Source organism: Triticum aestivum, chromosome 7D, assembly GCF_018294505.1.
Source record: "Triticum aestivum cultivar Chinese Spring chromosome 7D, IWGSC CS RefSeq v2.1, whole genome shotgun sequence".
Lineage (NCBI taxonomy): Eukaryota > Viridiplantae > Streptophyta > Magnoliopsida > Poales > Poaceae > Triticum > Triticum aestivum.
The window spans coordinates 630741923-630752150 of record NC_057814.1 but is presented as its reverse complement, the minus strand read 5'-3'; the positions used below and the strand labels follow the sequence as shown (position 1 = coordinate 630752150).

The window sequence follows — 10228 nt, the reverse complement described above, 5'->3', positions numbered from 1 at the left end:
CATGTATGAAAGAATTATGAAGGTGGCTTTGCCAAAAATACGATGTCAACTACATGATCATGCAAAGCAATATGACAATGATGAAGCGTGTCATAATAAACGGAACGGTGGAAAGTTGCATGGCAATATATCTTGGAATGGCTATGGAAATCCCATAATAGGTAGGTATGGTGGCTGTTTTGAGGAAGGTATATGGGGGGTGTATGGTACCGGCGAAAGTTGCGCGGCACAAGAGAGGCTAGCAATGGTGGAAGGGTGAGAGTGTGTATAATCCATGGACTCAACATTAGTCATAAAGAACTCACATACTTATTGCAAAAATCTATTAGTTATCAAAAAGAAGTACTACGCGCATGCTCCTAGGGGGATAGATTGGTAGGAAAAGACCATCACTCGTCCCCGACCGCCACTCATAAGGAAGACAATCAAAAAATAAATCATGCTCCGACTTCATCACATAATGGTTCATCATACGTGCATGCTACAGGAATCACAAACTTTAACACAAGTATCTCTCAAATTCACAACTATTCAACTAGCATGACTCTAATATCACCATCTTCATATCTCAAAACAATCATAAGGAATCAAACTTCTCATAGTATTCAATGCACTTTATATGAAAGTTTTTATTATATCCCTCTTGGATACCCATCATATTAGGACTAGTTCTATAACCCAAGCAAATTACCATGGTGTTTAAGACTCTCAAAATAATATAAATGAAGCATGAGAGTTCACCTATTTCTTCAAAATAAAACCACCGCCGTGCTCTAAAAAGATATAAGTGAAGCACTAGAGCAAATGACAAACTACTCCAAAAGATATAAGTGAAGATCAATGAGTAGTCGAATAATTGTGCAACTATGTGAAGACGCTCTGACATTTAAGAATTTAAGATCTTGGGATATTATTCAAACAGCAATCAAAACAAAATAAAATAAATTGACGCTCCAAGCAAAACACATACCATGTGGTGAACAAAAATATAGCTCCAAGTAAAGTTACCGATAGACGAAGACGAAAGAGGGGATGCCATCCGGGGCATCCCCAAGCTTAGGCTCTTGGTTGTCCTTGAATATTACCTTGGGGTGCCTTGGGCATCCCCAAGCTTAGGCTCTTGCCACTCCTTATTCCATAGTCCATCGAATCTTTACCCAAAACTTGAAAACTTCACAACACAAAACTTAACAGAAAACTAGTAAGCTCCATGAGTATAAGAAAATAAATCACCACTTAGGTACTGTTGTGAACTCATTATAAATTCATATTGGTGTAATATCTAATGTATTCCAACTTCTCTATGGTTCATACCCTCCGATACTACTCATAGATTCATCAAAATAAGCAAACAACACATAGACAACAGAATCTGTCAAAAACAGAACAATCTGTAGTAATTTGTAACTCTCGAATACTTCTGTAACTCCAAAAATACATCCAAATTAGGAAGCCCTGAGCAATTTGTTTGAAAATTCATAGCAAAAAGAATCAGATCAAAAGCACGTTTCTATGAATTATCAAAACTAATTTACTGAGCGCAGAAGTTTCGGAATTTCAGCAGGATCAACACAACTATCACCGTAAGCTATCCTAAAGGTCTTACTTCGCACTTTATTGAAACAAAAGCTATAAAACATGATTACTACAGTAGCTTAATCATGTGAACACACAAAAACAGTAAGGGTAAATATTGGGTTGTCTCTCAACAAGCGCTTTTCTTTAATGCCTTTTTAGCTAGGCATGATGGTTTCAATGATGTTCACATAAAAGACAAGAATTGAAACACAAAGAGAGCATCATGAAGAATATGAGTAGCACATTTAAGTCTAACCCACTTCCTATGCATAGGTATTTTGTGAGCAAACAACTTATGGGAACAAGAAACAACTAGCATAGGAAGGTAAAACAAGCAAATCTTCAAGATTTTCAACACATAGAGAGGAAACTTGATATTATTGCAATTCCTACAAGCATATATTCCTCCCTCATAATAAATTTCAGTAGCATCATGAATGAATTCAACAATATAACTATCACATAAAGCATTGTTTTCATGATCTACAAGTATAGAAATTTTATTACTCTCCACATAAGCAAATTTCTTCTCATTCGGAATAGTGGGAATATCATAAAAAACTCGAATACTATAAATTGTTTCCACATTAAAGAATAATGTTCAGAAAAAGGGTAATCATAATCATGACAAGTTTGTAAATATAATCATCACTACTTTTTATAACATAAGTATCATCACAATAATCATCATAAGTAGCAACTTTGTTCTCATCATAATCAATTGAAACCTCTTCCAAGATAGTGGAATCATTACTAAATAAAGTCATGACCTCTCCAAATCCACATTTATAATTATCACAATAATATTCAACATCCTCCAAAATAGTGGGATCATTACTTCCTAAAGTTGACACTCTTCCAAACCCACTTTCATCAATATAATCATCATAAATAGGGGGCATGCTATCATCATAATAAATTTGCTCATCAAAACTTGGGAGACTAAAAATATCATCTTCATTAAACATAGCATCCCCAAGCTTGGGACAAACATTAATTGTAGCAAATAAATTCTCAAACATGCCATTCTCATCAAACATAGCATCCCCAAGCTTGGGCCTTTTCATATCATAAGCATAATCACTCTCATCATTAATAGTATGGATAGCACCAATAGTATAGCAATTATCATCATCACAATGAGTAATAGGAGCAACATCATTTGGGAGGGATACCGTTTTACCTTTGCTTCTACGTCTTTTCTTTTTCTTCTTCGCATCATGTGTGGGTTTAATCCTCTTTTTGGAGCTACTTATTAATGAGATTGGTTGAATAAAAAGCTCCTCCTCGTTACCTGACATCATAAGAAAGAATAGGAGGATATTGGGAAATCTCTTCCCTTTCATTAGTATTCTCTTCATCTTCTATTTGTTTTCTTGTCTTTATATAATTGGCAATATAAGGATTTTCAATGCAATTCACTGCACAATACATATAAATTTCCTCTAGATCAAAATCAAGAACTTTATCCAGGACAAATTCTGGAAGATCATTAGTTATACGTTTCATTTGTTCATAACTCACAAGCAAACTAAGTTCATTATGATGCGCAAGGGAAATCAAGTCATCACAATTTTTGGACATGATTCGATCATGAAACAATTTGCATTGGAGATTTAAATGATCACGTTCATTGCAAAGTTCACAAGGATGGCAAAGAAATTTTAAATTTTCATCACAAGCATCTAGCCTCTATTGCAACCATTTAGTTTCTAAATACTTATGCCTCTTGCAAAATCTATCTTCCCTATTTGATGTGTGCTTGCAAGCTCTATGCACTCCACAAAAATTGACATGCTTATAAGAGACATTTTTATCATTACTAGTGCAATCATCATTAGTACTATGGATATACAAAGAGTTCATACTAACAACATTGCAATCATGCTCATCATTCAAAGATTGTATGCCAAACATTTTATTGCATTCTTCTTCTAACACTTTGGCACAATTATTGGAATCCTTATTTTCACGGAAGACATTAAAAAGATGAAGCATATGAGGCAACCTCAATTCCATTTTTTTGTAGTTTTCTTTTATAGACTAAACTAGTGATAAAACAAGAAACAACAAGTTTCGATTGCAAGATGTAAAGATATACCTTCAAGCACTAACCTCCCCGGCAACGGTGCCAGAAAAGAGCTTGATGTCTACTACACAACCTTCTTCTTGTAGACGTTGTTGGGCCTCCAAGTGCAGAGGTTTGTAGGACAGTAGCAAATTTCCCTCAAGTGGATGACCTAAGGTTTATCAATCTGTGGGAGGCGTAGGATGAAGATGGTCTCTCTCAAACAACTCTGCAACCAAATAACAAAGAGTCTCTTGTGTCCCCAACACACCCAATACAGTGGTAAATTGTATAATTCACTACTAGGAAAAGGCCTACTAATGGCGCACCTAATTTGGCTATTAATGGCGCATGAGTGGTGCGCCATTAGTAGCACGCCATTAGTATATTTTACTAATGGCGCACCCCAGATGCGCCATTAGTATATACAACAGTGCGCCATTAGTATGCCTCCCAGGGGGCCATCTATACCCAGGTGCTTTGGCATACTAATGGCGCACCACAACTGGATGCGCCATTAGTAACTTCGGCATACTAATGGCGCACTATGATGTGATGCGCCATTAGTATGAATATTAGGTTTTTTTTATTTTTTTATTTTCTGTTTTTTGCACCGGTTACAAAATGTATAATTGGACAAAATATAGACAGCACACATCAACAACAGATTCATCGAATACAATAGAAGATTAGTCTCTGAATACAATTCATCATTTTAGTCTCCGAATACAATTCATCATATTAGTCTCCGAATTGAAAAGACCGAACAAAGATAGAACATTATATTACAAGTCTCGAGACCGCGAGTTTGTCTTCACATTACAAGTCGATATCGATCATCTAAACTACCATCACATAGAAGAGAGCTGCGGTCATCACGATGAAACCTTCATTTAGGAAGAGAGTGAACCTTTGGTGGGTTCTCTCCACTGCTCCCAGAGTTGATCCCAGATTGTATATTTGAACCGACATTGCTTGATTCGCTTTCTTCAGGAAATGCTGCCCCATCATGCGCATTGAGAATCACACAATAGCAGTGTTCTGGGTCTGACAAAACCTGCTCAAATTTACAAGATCACTTTACTCTTTATGGTTAACTTAGAAAGTATATGGTCAAAGCCATCTGAAGGAAAACCACGGAACATCAGTGATAAAACCGCAGGCATCTACAATATTTGCAAAGTATTGCCAGAACACAATGTTATGTAATTTTTGGGAGAAGTAAATCAGAACTCACCACAGCATCAAAAGGATCATCGAAGTCATCAACTGAGAAATAAATGTTCGGATATGCAGGTACTGTCTCTACAGCCTATTAAAGGGATGTGAGTTACGACAGATTATTTATATTGAAAGGCAGTCTCTCTGAAAAGATGATGCCAGAAAAAAAATTACCTTTCTTTGATCAAGGCGGAAATTTACACGGCTAGGGGATGCATATACAGTTTTTGAAACCTTGTAAATTGGAGGCAACCGCTTGCTTTTGTCTGCACGATTGCGAAGATTGCTGATACTGTGGAAGTAGATTAGAAGAAGCACATAACCAACCATTAAATATTACTGAGGGGAGTTATGAAAAAAAAAGGTTTTGTTGTGCATGACAATTGATACTACTGGCACTCTAAGATTTGTGAGTCCCTTAACATTCCAGGGCAAACTCAAGCTAAAAGATAAATTTGTGGTCACAAATTGTTCAGCCAGCTAATGAAAAAAGTGTGATTGTACCAACAACCCAGACCCGTTTCGCAACATTTAGTTGAAACAGAGAATGCTATTTCAATACGGAATTAGATGACATGACAATCATTATTTGTCAACCGTCTCAGATTTTGATAAAGGGTGAGAAACTATGAACCAAAAATCTGGGGAGTTCTTTAACTGACTATAGCTAACAGACCAAAAGTGTTGTATTAATATAAGGATTTACTTCATTTAGCACCCCGTTGCCATTGGCGATCTGCCAAGACGCGATGAAGATAGTAAACACGAAGGCTTGGAGAAGAAGAGGAATAACTGAGAGTAGGAGGCTAATTGGTAGATTTCTCTCAATTTGTTCAGCTTAACCATTCTCTAGGTACAGACTGGCTTATATAGCCTACAGCTCAACACAAGGCCACATCGATGCTGAACACACACACACTCTACACCACCGTTATTACACCTCTTCTATCATGGGTTCTCCAACTAACACTATGTTATGTTAACTAGATAAGACATAAAAGAACACCGATAAGGATTTCCCATTGTCACTAGTTTTAAAAATTACACCTCCCAAATATGAAAATTACTGTATTGAGTGTTCATCTGTTCATGCATACAAAGTTAAAAATGGTAAGGGATCTAACATTATCGTCATGCAACTCACAGATAAAATTTTCCAGTATTGTATGTTCATTACAGTTATACATATGAAAATTGCGTAGCATGTACCCAAAAAAGGCTCCTTCGGCAATTAAGGACAACAAATTAGAATAAATTTTCTATATATATATATATGGTTAATGAAATAAAACAATGGGAACATTTTCCCTTACTTAAAAAAGCAGTTTATTTTAACAATAACTACAAAAATTGTTAGCTGAACTGAATACAGAGCATACTTGTTATGGTTGCAACTAAATTAACTCAACAGTAGAGAACATACAAATAAAAAAAAGTGAAGAAAGAATGAATAAATTTTATAAAATTTTCTTGAATCTACACTACCAAGGAAGCCTAAAGAATTGGCCAAAAAAATCTTTAGTAAAGTGGATTTAGTGTACAAGCTGGGACAAAAAAAAAGAAGAGAGAAAATAATTCATTATGGCAACAGCAACCGACTGGGACAACCTGAAATACTGCTAGTAACAAGCTGGTCCACCGACTGTTCGACCAATTGCAGAACAAATGAAGTTTCATGGCCTGGTGCATTAACACTAAGAATTTCCTGAGCCTATTGCAAAGCATTGAAAGCAGCCCTGTCGAAAATGTAACCCCGTGAAAGCCTACGATGAATTGCATATCCTACACATACACACAGTTTCCAGCATTCCACAGAAACAACTCCATACCATACGTGGTGCAGTAATAAAACATATGCACAGCGGCAATACTGGGCCAAACAGAGTGGGATGCTAAGTTGACACTGCAGCTGCAAAACCAACAACCCTGCTCGAAATTATCACATGGAACTAACAACACCCATCACTTAGTCCTCGGTAAGTGTTGTTTTCTCCCAATTCTATAACCTGCCACAGCAAGCATGTACGGACCACCAACTGTTCGACAGATTGCTTCGGCCAAATCCAGCCACAAAACTCCCTTCCACTCCACAGATCAAACCCACGGAGGCGCAAACTCGAATCCAATACCACGCATGCCCGCTCAATCGGCAGCTAAAACGAAGCAGGAAACGAGAAGGATCGGCTTACTGTCTGCTGCATGAAGTAGCCCTTGGTGGCGGGGTCGACCTCGGCCTGCAGGCCCGGGTTGTTGGCCGGCGCCTCCTTGGCCCCCGACGACGTCGACATGGCGGAGGCGGCGAACGCCGCCGGGTAGGACCGGCGAGCCCGGGCGAACCCCTGCACCTGCAGAACCCCGATCAGAAACCGTGAGCGCGAGTGCGAGAAGCGCGACGATCTAGTATATCAGTTCGCCCAGAGACCTTGGGCTGGGCGAGGCGGGGGGCGCGCGGCGCGGAGGCGGAGGCGAGCCGGCGGAGGGCGCAGGAGGAGAGGAGGGCGGAGCGGAGTGTGGCGGCGGCCATGGCAGAGCGGTACGGCGGGGTTATTTAGGGGAGAAGAGGATAGAGGAAAGGTGCACTAGTTACTAATGGTGCACCTTCAGGTGGTGTGCCATTAGTATGTTTGGACAGGCGCACTAGTTAAAAAAAATTGATACTAATGGCGCACCCTGGGCCAGGTGCGCCATTACTAGTTACAACTAGTAATGGCGCACTGTGTCTGGATGCGCCATTAGTATGTTTGGACAGGCGCACTAGTTAAAAAAAAATTGATACTAATGGCGCACCCTGGGACAGGTGCGCCATTACTAGTTACAACTAGTAATGGCGCACTGTGTCTGGATGCGCCATTAGTATGTTTGGACAGGCGCACTAGTTAAAAAAAAATTTGATACTAATGGCGCACCCTGGGCCAGGTGCGCCATTACTAGTTACAACTAGTAATGGCGCACTGTGTCTGGATGCGCCATTAGTATGTTTGGACAGGCGCACTAGTTAAAAAAAATTTGATACTAATGGCGCACCCTGCGCCTGGTGCGCCATTAGTAGTTTCAACTCTAATGGCGTATCAGAAGGTGGTGCGCCATTAGTATATACTAATGGCGCACCGCTTGTTTGGTGCGCCATTAGTGTCAATCCCATCTATAGCCCTTTTTCTAGTAGTGGTTGCACTAGTTCGGCGAAGAGATGGTGATAGAAGTGCAATATGGATGGTAGATATGGGTATTTTTAATCTGAAAATATAAAAACAGCAAGGTAGCAAGCGATAAAAGTGAGCAGAAACGGTATTGCAATGCTTTGAAACAAGGCCTAGGGTTCATACTTTCACTAGTGCAAGTTCTCTCAACAATGATAACATAATTAGATCATATAACAATCCCTCAACATGCAACAAAGAGTCACTCCAAAGTCACTAATAGCGGAGAACAAACGAAGAGATTATTGTAGGGTATGAAACCACCTCAAAGTTATTCTTTCCGATCAATCCATTGGGATATTCCTATAAGTGTCACAAACAGCCCTAGAGTTCGTAGTAAAATAACACCTTAAGACACACATCAACCAAAACCCTAATGTCACCTAGATAGTCCAATGTCACCTCAAGTATCCGCGGGTATGATTATACGATATGCATCACACAATCACAGATTCATCTATTCAACCAACACAAAGAACTTCATAGAGTGCCCCAAAGTTTCTATCGGAGAGTCAAGATGAAAACGTGTGCCAACCCCTATGCATAGATTCCCAAGGTCACGGAACCCGCAAGTTGATCACCAAAACATACATCAAGTGAATCAATATAATACCCCATTGTCACCACGGGTATCCCACGCAAGACATACATCAAGTGTTCTCAAATCCTTAAAGACTAAATCCGATAAGATAACTTCAAAGGGAAAACTCAATCCACTACAAGAAGGTAGAGGGGAGAAACATCATAAGATCCAACTATAGTAGCAAAGCTCGCGGTACATCAAGATCGTGCCAAATGAAGAACACGAGAGAGAGAGAGAGAGAGAGATATCAAACACATAGCTACTGGTACATACCCTCAGCCCCGAGGGTGAACTACTCCCTCCTCGTCATGGAGAGCGCCGGGATGATGAAGATGGCCACCGGTGATGATTCCCCCCTCCGGCAGGGTGCCGGAACAGGGTCCCGATTGGTTTTTAGTGGCTACAGAGGCTTGCGGCGGCGGAACTCCCGATCTAGGTTTCTTTCTGGGTGTTTCTGTATTTATAGGAAGTTTTGGCGTCCGTCTCACGTCAGGGGGGTCTCTGAGTCATCCACAAGATAGGGGGCGCGCCCAGGGGGTAGGGCGTGCCCTCCACCCTTGTGGATGGCTCGGGACTCTTCTGGCCCAACTCTTTTACTCCGGGGGCTTCTTTTGGTCCATAAAAAATCACCAAAAATTGGCACGTCAATTGGACTCCGTTTGGTATTCATTTTCTGTAAAACTCAAAAACAAGGAAAAAACAAAAACTGGCATTGGGCTCTAGGTTAATAGATTAGTCCCAAAAATCATATAAAACAGCATATAAAACATCCAAGATGAATAATATAATAGCATGGAACAATCGAAAATTATACATACGTTGGAGATGTATCACCCCTGCAATTCGGTACATTTGGGGAAATTGGTTACATTTGGTTTTTTGCATCTCTCCACGTGAAAATCACCGACCTACATTTGTTGAAACTCTGAAAAACCAACCATCTAGCTCTACGGCTTTTCTGCAACCTGCCATAAAACTTCTCTTTAATGCAGAAATGAATATTTTTTGTTGTTTTTGATATATAAGCAATGTAAAAAATTAAACTATGATAAAGAAAAGAAACTAAGCAAAGTAAATAACAATGAAGCCAAAAGTTGTCTATGTCAAAGATTTTCCAAAACGAACATGGGTACGGGTTCATGAAAAAAGGGTGATACTTAAGATGACTGCTAAAGTGAAATCTCCAGAAAGTTGATTAAATAGGAGATTTTTTTATAAAGGATGCTTTTTATTGACTTTTAATATTTCGTCAATGGGATACAAGCATAACAAGTCCACACATGGTCTCTATAAAATGAAGTTTCACATAATCAACACCAACACAAAACTAGAGGACGCCGACAAAGATCTAAGTCGTACAAAACTGCGTCGATGCTAGGGGGAGGGGCGATTCATAGACTATGACGCCTAGTCTAACAGAGTATACACCATTGTAAGAAATTGTTGATCCTACCATCTTACCCTTGTTCGGACAGCTTTAGTGGAAATCTTGTAGAGAACATTGAGTTTGGCAAATAAGTTCATACTATATATGATTCTTATCTACCCCTAATCCTGAAGTAGCATAGGCACCATACCTAG

At 39.4% G+C, this 10228-nt stretch overlaps 1 protein-coding gene across 2 annotated transcripts; it reads right to left on the bottom strand.

Moving 5' to 3' along the window:
* Positions 1-4398: 4398 nt before the first annotated feature.
* Positions 4399-7436, bottom strand: LOC123164259 (uncharacterized). 2 transcript variants are annotated; one of them, XM_044581672.1, is made up of 5 exons: positions 7290-7436; positions 7057-7212; positions 5042-5159; positions 4884-4958; positions 4399-4703 (listed from the first exon to the last, which is right to left on the bottom strand). In XM_044581672.1, the coding sequence occupies exons 1-3, from the start codon at positions 7389-7391 to the stop codon at positions 5073-5075; spliced, it is 345 nt and encodes a 114-aa protein (XP_044437607.1). In that variant the 5' UTR covers positions 7392-7436; the 3' UTR covers positions 4399-4703; positions 4884-4958; positions 5042-5072. The 2 variants fall into 2 exon arrangements, with proteins under 2 accessions (XP_044437607.1, XP_044437606.1); XM_044581671.1 differs by lacking the exons at positions 7057-7212; positions 7290-7436 and having other exon boundaries at positions 5042-5352.
* Positions 7437-10228: the final 2792 nt, after the last annotated feature.

What these genes read in the sequence shown, in the direction of transcription:
- LOC123164259 (XM_044581671.1), bottom strand. Translation starts at nt 5,197, where the DNA reads ATGGTTGGTTATGTGCTTCTTCTAATCTACTTCCACAGTATCAGCAAT. An exon ending in TCCGCCTTGATCAAAGAAAG is followed by an intron (nt 4,959 to 5,041) that starts GTAATTTTTTTT and finishes TCCCTTTAATAG; the next exon opens with GCTGTAGAGACAGTACCTGC. An exon ending in ATGATCCTTTTGATGCTGTG is followed by an intron (nt 4,704 to 4,883) that starts GTGAGTTCTGAT and finishes AAATTTGAGCAG; the next exon opens with GTTTTGTCAGACCCAGAACA.